The 15,500-nt window shown below is 45.2% G+C and overlaps 1 protein-coding gene across 14 annotated transcripts in view; it reads left to right on the top strand.

Annotated features, from left to right (window-relative positions):
- Positions 1 to 15,500, top strand: part of PML (PML nuclear body scaffold) — a 43,755-nt gene that overhangs the window by 11,057 nt on the left and 17,198 nt on the right. For all 14 annotated transcript variants that reach the window (XM_061180065.1, XM_061180062.1, XM_061180068.1 and 11 more), the window contains exons 3-4: positions 9,101 to 9,681; positions 11,212 to 11,282. In XM_061180065.1, the coding sequence (XP_061036048.1) occupies positions 9,101 to 9,681; positions 11,212 to 11,282 (652 nt within the window). The remainder of the gene's footprint in view (positions 1 to 9,100; positions 9,682 to 11,211; positions 11,283 to 15,500) is intronic.

Genomic DNA, 15,500 nt, shown 5'->3' with positions numbered 1-15,500 from the left:
CTCCTCCTCTCTCTTCCTCTTCCTTTCCTTCTCATTTTCCTCTTGCTCTATTACCATTAGTATTACAGTTTTTGATTTATGATTTTATTTTTTTTCTGATTAGTAATCTTAAGAGTATTACCACAGTTTGGGGGAAACTTAAATATTTAGTGAGTATTGAATGAGTAACAAAGATCAGAACCACAGTATACACTCAGAGCTACATAAAATCATTTTATACCTATTTTAATAAAAGTACTTCTGGAGTATATCAAAATTGTTTGTGTCACATAAGGAGTTACTGCTTGTTTCTGATGTCACCAGATTCTATTAACATTTAATGATTAACTTTATAGTCATTGAATTTTGTAACAAATGCCTGCTTTGGCATATTTTTTTAAAAATAAATTTATTTACTTAATTATTTTATTTTTGGCTGTGTTGGGTCTTCGTTGCTGTGCGCGGGCTTTCTCTAGTTGGCGGCGAGCGGGGGCTACTCTTCGTTGCAGTGCGCGGGCTTCTCATTGCGGTGGCTTCTCTTGTGGAGCACCGGCTCTAGGCGCGCGGGCTTTAGTAGTTGCGGCACGCGGGCTCACTAGTTGTGGCTCACGGGCTCTAGAGCACAGGCTCAGTAGTTGTGGCGCATGGGCTTAGTTGCTCCACGACGTGTGGGATCTTCCTGGACCGAGGATCGAACCCGTGTCCCCTGCATTGGCAGGCGGATTCTCAGCCACTGCGCCACCAGGGAAGCCCGCTTTGGCATGTTTTACAGTTTGGATTTGTTCTGCCGAAGCTGTTAGAGTTGGGGAGGTATTTTGAGATAGGTACAACTAAATAGAAGAGCTGCCTGTTTATACCATATGTTATTTAATACAGTATTAAGTTATTGTTACCTTAATATCCAATAGCATTTTTCTTATTCGTGGCTTTAGTTAATTGATTGTTTCAGCTATTTCCATCTCTTTTGCTGTTTTATTTATTGAAATTAGGTTGGATTTAAATGAAATGGCTTAATCAGATTAATAAGTAATCACTGCATTTATCTATGTGATAAACTTTGCCTTGTCCTCTTGCAACACTTACTGGCATGTAAATCCAAATTGTGTTCATGTTCACTAATATCCAATACTATATGATTATAGTGCATTATTATAAAACTCAGTGAATTTGCCCAAGTGATCTTTGTTCAAAAATTGAATCTCCTTCATTAACATAACTTATGTGTTACTTAAGATATTTCTTGCACTTGATACTATTCTGACTGTACTTCCAAGGGGCATCATTGCAGTCACCTCAGTGTATGGTGATAATCACTTTTTTTTTTTTTTTTTTTGGCTGCTCCACGCGGCTTGTGGGATCTCAGTTCCCCGACCAGGGATCAAACCAGGGCCCTTGGCAGTGAAAGCACGGAGTCCTAACCACTGGACCGCCAGGGAATTCCCAGATGATCACATTTTAGAAATACCATGTGGTGGCACTGGGAAAGGTTGATTGGAGAGACCAGAGGCAAGGAGGCCTATTAGGGGACAGTGCTAAAGGAGATAAGCCATAATTGGGGCAAGAACAAAGGCAGTATCAATGGGAACTGATGTGACAGATTTAGGAACCAGAATTCTACCTTAATCATCTCTACATTCTAGCCCCATACCTGTACATAGCTGGTACTCAGTAATTTTTTTTAAGTAAATGAAAGTAGACCTTAACAAGACTTAATAATGAGTTATTGTTGAAGCAGTCGAAGAGGGGAGGAATCTGGAATTCCCCTTGATCTTTGGCTTGAGTGGCCTTTGAACAGTAGTGCCATTCACTGCCATAGAGAGGGCAGGAGAGGCAGGGCACCCATGCAGCAGTGCACCTGCTACCTACTGAATGAGTGACGTGCCCCAGCAGAGCACTGTCCACCATGACTATGCCAGTCTTGAAAGCAGAGACCTACATAGAAAAGAGTGGGGAAGGGAAACTACAAACTTTCTCTTCCTCTTTCTTGGGTGTGGGACCAGCATAAGACCATAGTGTGAAATAGACAAGACTTCCTCCTCTCCTCTTTCTTTGCTGCTTCTCTTTTTTTTTTTTTAAATTTATTTTATTTATTTACTTTTGGTTGCGTTGGGTCTTCGTTGCTGCTTGTGGGCTTTACTCTAGTTGCAGCGAGCGGGGGCTACTCTTCGTTGTGGTGCGCGGGCTTCTCACTGTGGTGGCTTTTCTTGTTGAGGAGCACGGGCTCTAGGTGTGCGGGCTTCAGTAGCTGCGGTGCGTGGGCTCAGTAGTTGTGGCTCGTGGGCTCCAGAGCGCAGGCTCAGTAGTTGTGGCGCACGGACTTAGTTGCTCCGCGACATGTGGGATCTTCCCAGACCAGGGCTTGAACCCGTGTCGCCTGCATTGGCAGGCGGATTCTTAACCACTGCGCCACCAGAGAAGTCTCTCTTTGCTGCTTCTCTTAACTTCTGTTATCTTCCTCTCTGAGACGGCAGGTTTTCCTATCTCTGTCACTACCTTCTCAACTAATGAATAGTTGGAGGAGGAGAGGTCAACAGGAATAATGCTTTCACTCTCTTTGAGCATCCCAGTCTCTACAATTACGCATCTCCTCTCCTGGCTTCAGAAATCTTATTTCCTCAACTGTGTCACCCTGGAGATGGCAGGAAACCAGCCTCATTAAATGCATCCATACTACTGTGTAAATGACTGACGGATCCCTTTAATTACCCTCTAGCTAATTATTTGAATTTACAAAGGAGGCTGCTCCTTTCCATACTCCACCAAAGTGAGAGCTCCCCTCAACCCTTGTTGAGATGGGGACGGTGAGGTGGAGAGTTTTTCCATCACCATTCAGGCAAGCCAGGGCCTGCCCTGGAGTTTTGCTCTGGGGCCATCTCTCCTCCACTAGTCCTGTTTTCATAGGATTTTTGCTTCCTGCATTCTGAGTTACCCTGTTTCCTAGGACAGCAGAAGTGCCATGCTGCTCTGGTCCTAGTGGGAAGTGTGGCTGGTCTAGGGCGGCCTGTCCCTACTGGGAAGGGAACAGCCCAGATACCACACTCAGTGGTGATGTTTCCTTACTGCCTGAGGTTGAGAGGCTTACCCACCAGCAGCAGGGCTCTCCCCTGCCACGTGTACATGTGCGGTTAATGCCCCCTCTTCTTTCACAGCTCCAGAATGTCCAACGTGTATCTGGCACTGTGCTGGTCACTTCACATACACCAGCCCCTCGTCTTTGTAACAGTCTATGAGAGAGCATCCTTATGCCCATTGTATAGATGGGGAAATTAAGACTCAGAGAGAGAAAGTAATTTACTCAAGGCCTCATAGCTAGGAATTGTGGAAGAGCTCAGATTCAGGCCTAGGTCGGGCCGCCTCCAGGACCCATACCCTGTCTGCTGTCACGTGGCCTCTGGGATGGCAGTTTAGACACAGGCAGCTTTTGGATGGGAAGACTGAGAACCCAGGAAACATGTTGGGGTTTCTATTAAAATATTAATCATGCAGTCAATTCGCTGAACAGTCATAAAGGGATAAACAAAACAATATATCACAAGGCAGAAGAGAAAGAGCTTGTTGTAATTCCTAGAGGGGATGTTCTTTTACGGTTCCCCATTGCCTCCTGTTTAAAGTCCAAACTCGTTTGTTTAGAATTGATTACGGAAACTTTTGGAAAATCTCAATAAGTAAAAAGGGGGAGGGAGGAAGAGAAAGATGTAACTACTATCAATCTAGACTTTTTCCTTTCCTTCCTGCTGTCTCTATAATCATCTAAAACAGAATGAACAACACTTAGTGTTACAAAGTGTGCTTTTCTTATAATAGGAGGTCATGAATGTCTTTCCAAAAAATAGATAGTTTTGAATTTTCAGGCAGCTGCATCTGTTGATAGTATGATTTCTTCCACTTCTTCAGTGGTTATAAGGTCTTTACCGTCATGAGAGTAAATAGTCAACTATTATGTCTCCATGGTGTTATTTTTCATATTTAACTCCAATTCATCAAAAATATATCTTGGTGTAGTGTATGAAGCAAAGCTTGAACTTGATTTATTTCCCCCCCTGTAGCCAGTTTTCATGATGTAATAGTTGAAAATCCTTTAATGTCCGTTAGTTTGGGATGCTTTCTTTATTATATAAAATATTACATTCTGATAGATGCCAGGGCCTCTTTCAGGACTATCTGGTCTGTTGTGCTGATCATTCTCCTGACTATTAGACTAGTATATACACTTTTAATAATGGTAGTTCTATAATGTTGTCGGTGGCAGAGAAAATCCCCTTCCTTACACTGATTTTTCAAAAAATTTCTTAGCTATTTGATCTGTTTACTCCTTCATGTGAAATTTATTCTTTTTTCTTTTTTCTTTTTTTTCATCATGTGAAATTTAGAATCAGTTGGTTAAGTTTTAAAATCTCGTTCGTAATTTGGCTCAAATTGCTTTAAACCTTTATATTAACTTGAGGAAAATTAATATTATACTATTTAGTCTCTCCAGTCGGGACCTTGATACACTTTTCTGTTTTTAGACTTTCTCTCTTAGTGGGTTTTTGTCATTTACTCCATATAAGTTCTATGTATTTCTTGCTAGGATTATGTCTAGGTATTTTTTTTTTTAGCATTTTTTAAATTGCTGTTGTGAATGAGAACATGGAAAATTTTTCCATATTTCTTTTCATTTGCTTTGCTGGAATAGAATTAAGCTGTTTTCTTCTCTTAATTCTGGTATAATCCAGCCTCTTTGCTGAGCAACTTCTTATTGATTCCGTGGTGTTTTAGTTCATTCTTTCGAGCGTTCCAGAAGCAAATAAGTGCCCTTTTGCTTTCCAGAGCTACACCTCTCTGTCTGTGTTAAGTCTGGGTCCTTGTCATGGAGCTCCTTGTGGGTAGGTGCCCACCTCACCTCTGTCTCCCCCAAAAGTGCCAAGCACACAGTGGGTGCTCAGTAAGTGTCCTTTGAATGAGGGTGAAGGAACCCTAGGCCAAGGAAGTCATCCTTGGTCCTGGGTGGCAGGCCCACAATGGGTCATTCTGATTCAGGGTTTGCACCTCAGTCTTATCAGAAAGTTGGGGGCTTTGGACCCCAGGGCGTCTGATGCAGGCCCCTCAACAGACAGCTGAAGCCAATTGTCTCCTTCCATCCAGAGGGGCAAGGGTGGCTGGTTTCCCTGGGGAGACCCCATTTGGGGCAGAAGGGGCTTAAGAAGAGGACCCAGCAGAGACTGTGGTCCCCCCAGCAAGTCTTGCTCTCCCTCCAGCCAGGCCACCCTAGGGGTCCCCTTCCCAGGCCTGGAGCACTCTTTCTAAGGAAGGGTCACTCACCTCAGTCTCAGCCCCTCTCCCATGGATCCAAAGCTAGGAAAATGACAACTGGTTCTAGTTCTCCCTTTATTTCTATAGCCTATCTAATTGCCCACATCTAGTAGAATTCTGTTCTTTAATTAAAAACATAGGTAATATCAATACATTCACAAGGTTCAAACATGAGAGCAACCTAAAAGGCATACAGTGACATGCCTCACTCCACCTCTTGCCTGCCCCATCCTGTAAATACTTTTATTAATTTGTATCCTTCCAAGGTTTCTTTATTCAAATGCAATCAAATATGAATATATTCTTATTTTTCTCCATTCTTACACAAAAGGCAGCATCCTATAATGCACTTTTGGGGTTTTTTTGGCTGCGTAGGGTCTTTGTTGCTGCACGCGGGCCTTCTCTAGTTGCGGCGAGCGGGGGCTACTCTTCATTGTGGTGTGCGGGCATCTCATTGCGGTGGCTTCTCTTGTTGCGGGGAATGGGCTCTAGGCACACAGGCTTCAGTAGTTGTGGTGTGCGGGCTCTAGGGTGCACGGGCTTTAGTAGTTGTGGCACACAGGCTCAGTAGTTATGGCGCCCGGGCTTAGTTGCTCCACGGCATGTGGGATCTTCCTGGCCCAGGGATCGAACCCGTGTCCCCTGCGTTGGCAGGCAGATTCTTAACCACTGCGCCACCAGGGGAGGTCCCCTATAATACACTTCTACGCCTTGATTTTTTTACTTAAAATATACATTGTCATAATTGAACACATTATATGGTAGTCACTGTTCTAACCTTTTATATATATTAACTCATCGAATCCTCCTAATACTCCTATTATTATCCTTATTTTGCCAGAGAGATTTTTCCATATAATGAACATCCTTAGTGTTTTTCAGCTGCATAGTACTCCATTGTACGGGTGCCTTGTAATTTATGTAACTCATTGCCTAGTGATGGGCACTTAGGTTGTTTCTGTTCTTTGCTATTATGGACTGTGTTACGTTGTACAAATGTTATTTTTTATGTATGGAGATAGAGCTGCAGAAAAGATATCTAGAAGGGAGAGTGCTGGGTCACAGGATAAATACATTTGTAATTTTGATGAATACTGCCAAATTGCCCTCTGTCGAGTTATTCATTCCTTTCATAATTGCTTAACATTTCTCATTAGTAGTGTCTAATTAGGGAGCACTAATATTTCAGTCAATTATAACGATAGTCTTTTTTAAAAACATTCATGTAGGGCTTACCTCATTTGATCCTCTCCAGCACTCCCATATGAGGTAGGAATTATCCCTATTTTACAGGTAAGAAAACTGAGGTGCAGAGAGGTTAAATGACCTGCCAAGGAAGGGCACAGAGCTGAGGTCAGATCCACATCTGCCCAGCTTTTTTCTCTGCTCCACCTGCCACTTACCACAGCCACTGGCCCTGCCTCTGGGTGATGTGGGTCTCTGTTACTTAGATCCGATTTCCTGAGGCTGGAGGAGCTCAAGGCTCATGACCCAGTGGCAACCCCCATCCCACTTTCTACACACTTTTCTGTCTGCAGAAAAGCTTTGCTAGCGTGGCATAAGTCTCCTGTGTTTGAGCAGGAGGGTCAAGCCCTGGGACCTTACCACCTTGGGTGACTTGGGTAGGTTGACAGCTGGCAAAGCTGAGGACTAGTACCTGGTGTCAAGATTTTAGAATTGGGTCGGCCAGCAGGCTCTCTGTTGGCAGTTCTGGGACAAGTTGATCTCAGTAATTAAGGCCAAAGTGGCCCCAGCTAAAATCCTTTCTCCTGGCCTCAGGTGGGCTAACTTATTATTTTCATTGCTGGTGAGAGTAAATTACAGCAGTAGTTCTAGGGAAGTAACTAATATTTTTCCTGGTAATATTTGAAGAAGCAGCACTGCAGTGTTTCAGAGCATGGACTCTGAGCCAGGCTGCTTGGGGTTTTTCGTTTTGTTTGTTTGTTTATTTATTTATTTATTTATTTTTGGCTGTGTTGGGTCTTCGTTTCTGTGCGAGGGCTTTCTCTAGTTGCTGCAAGCGGGGGCCACTCTTCATCGCGGTGCGCGGGCCTTTCACTCTCGCGGCGTCTCTTGTTGCGGGGCACAGGCTCCAGATGCGCAGGCTCAGTAGTTGTGGCTCACGGGCCTAGTTGCTCCGTGGCATGTGGGATCTTCCCAGACCAGGGCTTGAACCCGTGTCCCCTGCATTGGCAGGCAGATTCTTAACCACTATGCCACCAGGGAAGCCCTGCTTGGGTTTTTATATTAGTTTCCTGTTGCTGCTGTAACATTTACCACAAATTTAGGGACCTAAACCATTAGAGATGTATCGTTTTGTACCTCTGGAGGTCAGAAGTCTGGAATGGGTCTCATTGAGCTAAAATCATGACGTCAGTAGGGCTGTGTTCCTTCTGGAGGCTCTCGAGGAGAATCCATTTTCTTGCCTTTTCCAGCTTCTAGAGGCTGCCTGCATTCTGTATTTCATGATCCCCTTCCATCTTCAAAGCCAGCAGGATAGTGTCACTGTGACCTCTACTTCCATCATCACCTCTCCCTTCTCTCACTCTCCTGCCTCCTGCCTCTTTCCTTTATGAGGACTCTTGTGATTACATTGGGTCCACCCAGATAATCCAGGATAATCTTCCCATCTCAAGATCCTTAATGTAATCACACCTGTCAAGTCTCTTTTGCCATGTAAGGTACCATATTCAGGTTCCAGGAATTAGTACTTGGATGGGGGCCATTATTCTGCCTACTACAATTTGCATCTGGACTCTTCCACTTACTAATTGTGTGACCTTGGACAAGTTATTGTACCTCTTGCTCAGTTTCCCCATCCTTAAAATAGGGATAATAATAATCCCCACTCCATAGGATTGTTAGAAGGATTAAATGAGTTGATATTTGTCAAATGCTTATAATAGTGTCTGACACATAGTAAATGCTATGGAAGTGTCTGCTGGCTAAAATATATTAAATAAATAAAAATATACATACTCTTTGATCTAGCAATCCTATTATTTTGTAATGTATTTCATAGAAACAAAAGGATGCATGCATTAGGCTACAGAAAGCATTGTGCATATTGGGGAAAAATGCACAAACAGGAAATCACTGGAATGTCCATTAACAGGATGAATGAATCAGTGTGGTCCATCTGGAATGTAAAGAAGCTATTAATGAGAATACATCAGATCCATACTTGCAGACCTAGAGGAGTATCCTGAACAAAAGTTCAATTAAAGGAGGAAGTTACAAAGGTTTAGCATGCTCTTATTTTTTTTAAGAACATCAACCTGCCCAAAACTGTGGTAGATATTTGAGCCAATTATTTAAACTCTGAATGTCTTGGTTTCTTTATCTGTGAAATGAGGATAACAGTAATTCTCCCTTAAGAAACTCTATGGAGGATTAAGTGGAATGAAATGTATCAAGTCCTTAGAATTCTGCTAGCAGCAGCATAGTCTGGATATTTATGTAAAGCTGTTTGAATAGAGAGAGGTGTGAAGGATGCACCCAGGGTGCTCACCTGGTTGCCTCCGAGGTGAGGAAAGGAAATTCAGAAACGCTGGGAAGAGATGATTAACTTTCTTGTACGTCCATCTTGGCATTGTTTCACGGATGGAGGCTAGCTATTATTACTTTAGTAACTTTTGATGTTCTAATACGTTTTATTGGTAGTTTGGATACTATCACCATAACCACAAACACTGAATTGAGAAAAGCACGAACGTAGAAACATACCATGATTCAAAGTTTTGTAATTTTTGAAGAGGAATTTAATAACGAATATAAAGAGAAAAAAAGCAGGCGAGCCCTAAATCAGGCCCGCCTTATGTGTCCGCAGCATCTACTGCCGGGGCTGCTCCAAGCCGCTGTGCTGCTCGTGTGCGCTCCTGGATAGGGGCCACAGCGAGCTCAAGTGCGACATCAGGACGGAGATCCAGCAGCGGCAGGAGGAGCTGGACGTCATGACCCAGGACCTGCAGGAGCAGGACCGCGCCTTTGGCGCGGCGCAGGCGGAAATGAGCTCGGCCATCAGCCAGCTGGGCCGCGTGCGCGCGGACACCGAGGAGATGATCCGCGCGCGCCTGCGCCAGGTGGTGGAGCACGTGCTGGAGCTGGAGCGCCAACTGCTGGAGGGGGTGAATGCACAGTACCAGCGCGCTTACGAAGAGATAGCAGGCCAACTGGGCCGCCTGGATGCTGTGCTGCAGCGCATCCGTACGGGCAGCGTGCTTGTGCAGAGGATGAAGCTCTATGCTTCCGACCAGGAGGTGCTGGACATGCACGGCTTCCTGCGCGAGGCACTCCACCAGCTGCGCCAGGAGGAGCCCCAGAGCCTGCGAGCTGCCGTGCGTACGGACAGCTTCGACGAATTCAAGGTGCGCCTGCAGGATCTCGTCTCTCGTATCACCCAGGGCACAGGTAAGCCACCCTCATGGCTGGCCTGTTTACCGTTTAAGGACTTGGGCCTTGCCGCTGCCCCTTGGGAAAGGCGGGGTAGAGAAGATCAGTTCAGTATGACAGAAAAGGAAACTGGGGGGGGGGTTATTAAGTCTCTTGGGTTTGATCACATCATAGGTTACAGGGTGCAGGATAAATCTGGGGGAGAGGAGGCACTGACACGAGGCTACAGCCACCCAGAGGGGTCACGTTTGACTGATTAACAAGGCCCTATGGATTAGCTGCGATCTTGTGACCCTAGAGGAAGTTAAGGAACGACAAAGCTGAGAACCAGACCCTGTATCATTTTAGCCCCAGAGGGACCAACCACTTCAGGAGGTTCTCTTAAGCCACCTGTGTCCAGCAACAGAGAAGTTAACTGGAACATGAGGTATGGGCAGAGGGGCTGAAAACCACTCCCCCCATCCCCCTGTGGTTGGGTGCTTACCCAGAACCATGCTAGGGCTCAGTGGAGGAGATCTTTTTCCCCTGGGATGGCCCGCCATCTGGACCAACTGCCAACCTTTATGGGTCCTGCCTTGTACTGGGCACTTGGGAAGTATGGAGACAGCACACCAGTTCCTGACCTGGAGTTTTCCAGTCCAACTGGGAGACAAGGTTGGGGCACATTACATAGCTGGAGAATGAGACAGTGCTTGGCTCTGCAATACAAATCCAGGAGTTGCAGCACCTTTATAGGAGCTGGAGATATCAGGGGGGGTTCCAAGAGACACAGGGGGTGCACAAGAGGGCCTCCAGGGTGGGGAGGCTTTAATGGCTCTTTGACAAAATGTCTAGGCTGGACTCTGAGTTCTGGTCAGCTGGTGTGAGGATGCCCTTACTGGGTAAGGGGAGAGAGGCTACAGAATCCAAAGGTTCTTAGGTAGGTGCCAGTGATGGAGACCTTGCTCACTCCTGCCCTTGGAGATAGTGGACGTGGGCTCATAAAAGTGCAGTACTAGAGTGGGCATGGACTTGTGCCTTCTCCACCTAGGTGGTGACTGTTACCCCATGTACAGGAAATGACCTGCATAGAGTTTAAACAGCTTGCCTTGGGTGTTGTAACCGGGCAGTGGCAGAGAAAGGAGTTATTTTATTCTGAAGCATGAGAGATTTAGATTTAATAAAAACAGGGTGCAGGTCAGAAGAGTATCACGGAGCTCTCACTATGCAGAGAAATCAGTGAGCAGTAACGGTGTTAGGGTTGTCCATGCTTTGCCTTGGTGATAGCCCCAAGATGGAGAGAGCTGTGCTTGGGGTTTGGAGCCAAAAGCAAGCACTCTCTAGTGCTACCTCTCTCTTCCTTCTGGCTGAATTCATGCCCATTGCAGTCAGGGAGCTTTCTTTCCAATTACAGCCCCTCCATGGAGCTGCCCCAGTGCTGCCAGAGGCCCTGGAGAATGGGTCTCCAGGAAAAGCAACGGGGATGTTTCCTTTGTCACTGTCCCGAGACAGGATGCTTCTCACCAGGGATGTCTCTGACCTGCCTGTGACCTTCTCTGTGTTCTCCAGATGCAGCTGTTTCCAGGAGAGCCAGCCCAGAAGCTGCCCGCACTCCCAGAGACACTTTTGACGTTGACCTGGTGAGATGGGCTTGAGGTCTGAAGGGGAGGTGGTATGTCCTGCCGGTCAGGTGGGTTGGGAGTTCCCCTGTGTAAGGAAGGAAACTGAGTCTTGCTCTCCCTGTGTCTGCAGGCAGTAGAGGAGGGAGAGCACCTGAGAGAGGGACAGCAAGGACCTGGACTGGGGCCTTCAGTGGGAGGGAACAAAGGAAGGGCTGGCTGGCTGGCTCTGGGCTCCTAAATGCCAAAGTGTAGCTCTTGATGGGTTCAGGAGGGGTTAGGCCCAGGGATGGACAGGAGATAAAGGAGGTGGTCGCTGGTAGGCAGGCCCTTGATAGATGCGGCAGATGACCCTCCCCTCCGTGTGCCCCACCCCAGGTATGTGGACCTTCCCGTCGTCTCCCCCCACACATGGATCTTGGAGACAAATGAAGAATGGGGCCAGGAGTCAGACAGTGATCACAGCAGCCTGGGTTCCATCGGTGTGATTTCAGGGCCAGCATAGTTCCAAGAACCATAGTTTTCAGGGTTGGGAAGTGCCCACACTCCCTCTAATGTTGGCATTACCTCTGCAGCACCCCTGACCTGTGGCTGTCCAGCTATCATGCACACCCTCCAGGGACAGGAAGCTCACTCATTCTTGAGGCAGCCACTCCCATCTGTGGACTGCTCTGACTTAGAGTGCGTCCCTGGGTGGAAATGCAACGGCATCCCTTTAACCTGTCCTCTTGGGTGCTTGCATGCATGGCTCCTCTCTGCCAGGATAAGCTTCTTCAGTTTCTTCTTGGACCGGGCATCTGGTCTGCTCCCCATCCTGGTCATCCAGGTGTACGTGCCTATTGAGGATCTGGGCCCAGGACTGACTAGTCCTCCATGGAAAGCAGGTCTTATGGTGAGGGTGATCAGCCTTTCTAGCTTTGCCATGGCATGGCCTACAGGAGAGAAAGATTGCTGTAGGCTGAGGCAATCAGGAGAGGCTTCCTGTTAGGAGGCAGAACTTAGGATCTGAGAGTTTCAAAGCTAGGAGAGATCTTGGATTCTAACCTTCTCTTGTACAGAGGATGAAGCTAAGGCTCCCAGAGAGTGTGTGACTTAACCTGAGGCCACACAGCAAGCTAGGGGCAGGACTTGAAGCCACTTCCTAACTGCCTTGGGTACTGCTTTCCCATATACCCATATACAAAAGTAAAAAACACCAGGGGGGAACCTCCCCGGTGGTCCAGTGGTAAAGACTCCACACTTCCACTACAGGGGGTGCAAGTTCGATCCCTGGTCGGGGAACTAAGATTGCATGTGCCTTGCAGCACACCTTAAAAAAATAAATAAATAAAAATAAAATAAGATGGTGCATTAAAAAACAACAACAATAAAAATAAATAAATAAAATAAAACAAAAATCATTAAAAAAAAAAAAAAAACACCAGGGGAGTTCTCTGGTGATCTAGTGGTTAGGATTCCAGGCTTTCACTGCCGTGGCCTGGGTTCAACATCCCGCAAGCCACATGGTGCAGCCAAAAAAAAAAAGTTAAAAAAGGACATTTTAGCCCATTTTTTTTAACATGAAAAAACACATTTTATTGCACCTAAGTTATAAGAAAATAAAATTTCTAAGTGAATCAAACCATAGACACAATCCCTTTAAAGGTTGTTTTCCTCCATCATGTCAGGTTGTCACACAACTAAAATTAACCAGCTTGAATCTGATTGTTTTAAATCAGACTATAAATAAAACAAACAAAAAAATAAACTGGAGGAGGGAAAAAAAGATCACCTAGGATACAGTGTTAAACCACTTTCACAGTTCAGCTTGAGTTGTGGCTCTTGGAGAATGAGGCAAACCATTTGACTTTTTCATGCATTTTGCTTGTTTGCGTGACACCTTTACTACAAAAACTGGATAGTTTCTGCTTTGTCAGTTACTCAGAGCAATAAAACTGTAACAGTTGTTTTCCCAAATACTGTAAAACACTAAGACTGACCAGCAACTTTATTTTAATTTTGTTTTATATATTTTTAAAATATTTTTTCAGTTTTTTTATGTATGTTCCTCCATTCACCACAACCCTCAAAAAGAAAAGTTTCTCTGCAGAACAGGCAGCAACAGCTCTGTTCCAAGGAATGTGTTTTAATTTTTGCCCAGATAAAAGAAAATAAGCTTTGCACACACTCTCAATTCTTTACTTGCAGGCATACTTCACTCCTTATTTTCTGAAACTCTCCCATTCTCAGCCTCTTAGAGGCACAGATGGTTCAAGTTTCAGTTAGCCCATTTTTTGGATAAGCAATACAATCACATGGTCAGAAATAAAAACCTAAAAGTAATAACGTCTCTCTCCCACCTTGTCCCCTGTCTGTCCAGTTCTTATACCCATATTCCTATCTTTATTAATTTTTACATATCCTTCCAAAATTTCTTTATGTAATTACAAGCAAATATGACTATATATATTTGCTTTCCATTCTTTTTTTTTTTGTACAAAAGTAGCACAGTACCACATATACATAGTATTGTGCCCTAGGCATGATAGTATTTGGGAATTCTTACCTTATCAGTAGACAGGGAGCTTCCTGATGCCTTTTTGCATCTGCACAGTGGTCCATTAAGTGGATGTAGCATGGTTTATTTTTAGCTGACTCCTTGGCTATTTAGGTTGTTTTGGCATTAAAAACAGTGCTAGAATGAAAAATGTCCCCAAAGAAATCATATGAATGATAATTGAAAGTGCCCTGGGTCCACAGATTGCGCTGTCTTCCAGGTGCCAGTCGCTGGTTAATGAACAGCAAGAGAGCCCGTACTCTCTTGTGTGAATAAGGTCTAGGCATTTTGCCAGGTCTTGTCTTGTGACCTCTCACTACCAGCTACTAAGCAGCTTGAACTTGGAGCCTCAGAAGAATCCTCTTCCTGCAAAGTCTCTTGCTTTCACTTTGGTAATAGGCTTGGGGGTGAGGGTGGATGGAGCTGGGGAATGGAAGTGGGTCACACACCATGCGTGCCAAGGGCAGGTGTGGCCGCTTGAGGGTGGCAGGCATGGTCTGGTTGTGCCAGAAGAAAGGCAACTCTTGGACCCACGTTCCTGCCCTAGGAGGCAGGAACTGGGCTTCTAGGGCCAACACTCATCCCTCTTGAAACTGCTGGTGTACTTTCATCGCCACCCTGTGCCTGTAGGCGGAGAGGATGAAAAACACCAACAGGCTTAACTAGGAGCACTTGGGTGGGACAGTGGCTCGGACATTTTCCCTCCTCCGTTTCTCACAGGCTCTTTTTGCAATGACGTCACAATACAATGGAAAAAAAAATAAATTGTTTTAAAACTGTAAAACAACGATAAATCAGTCATCATGATTTTTTTTCTTTACTGAGCCCTCATGTGTGTCCCCTGCTTCATTAACATTGCAGGGGGTGTCAGGGAGGTTGGGACAGAGGTGGAGAGGAGCCCAGCCCTGTCTTGGGGGAGTTCACAGCCCAGGTGGAAAGAGGTTCTCTTACATGCCAGCAGTTTGCAGAGACACACATGAAGGATAGACCAGGACCTTTTCAACTCTTTCATTTTTAATGGTGATCAAATACATACCACATAAAATTTGCCTAGAAGTGGAATTGCTGGATCATATACTAATTCTGTTTTTAATTTTTGAGGAACCACCACAGAGTTTTCCGTAGTGGCTGCGTCATATTCTGCGTTACCACCGACAATGCACAGCGGTTCCAATTTCTCTACATTTCTCATTCACACTTTTTTTTTAAATAGTGGCCATCTTAATGAATGTGAAGTGGTTTAAACTTTTTTGACCACAACCCACTGTAAAAAATATATTTTACATCTAACCTACAGGGTATACACATGCACATACCTGTAGCTAAAACAGAAGTTTTGCAAAACAAATTATGCTTATAAATATGGGAGGTACTCTAATTTTCTGTTCTGTACTATTCTATGTAATACAAAAAAATGCTAGTCATGACATTGCTTTCACGATCCACTCATGGGTCACAACTGTAGTTTGCAGAACACTGGCACAGAGAGTACTGTGGAGATTGTATACTTTCCCTAGGGGCCTGGGAGATCATCCCCTCGCCCCTTCCCACACACAGGTGCGCTCTCTGATCCAGCTCTCCTCCCTTTCTGTAAAGATGTTGAGAAAAAGAAACCCGGGAAGCAAGGAGGAGGGAAGGAAATCAGTCCATTATAGCCAATGATTTGGGAGCCCACATTTCACATGAAAGCACTCGATACCAAG

The sequence above is a fragment of the Eubalaena glacialis genome, chromosome 2 (genome assembly GCF_028564815.1).
Source record: "Eubalaena glacialis isolate mEubGla1 chromosome 2, mEubGla1.1.hap2.+ XY, whole genome shotgun sequence".
Classification (NCBI taxonomy): domain Eukaryota; kingdom Metazoa; phylum Chordata; class Mammalia; order Artiodactyla; family Balaenidae; genus Eubalaena; species Eubalaena glacialis.
The sequence above is the reverse complement of the archived record's forward strand: the minus strand, read 5'-3'. Positions and strand labels throughout refer to the sequence as shown.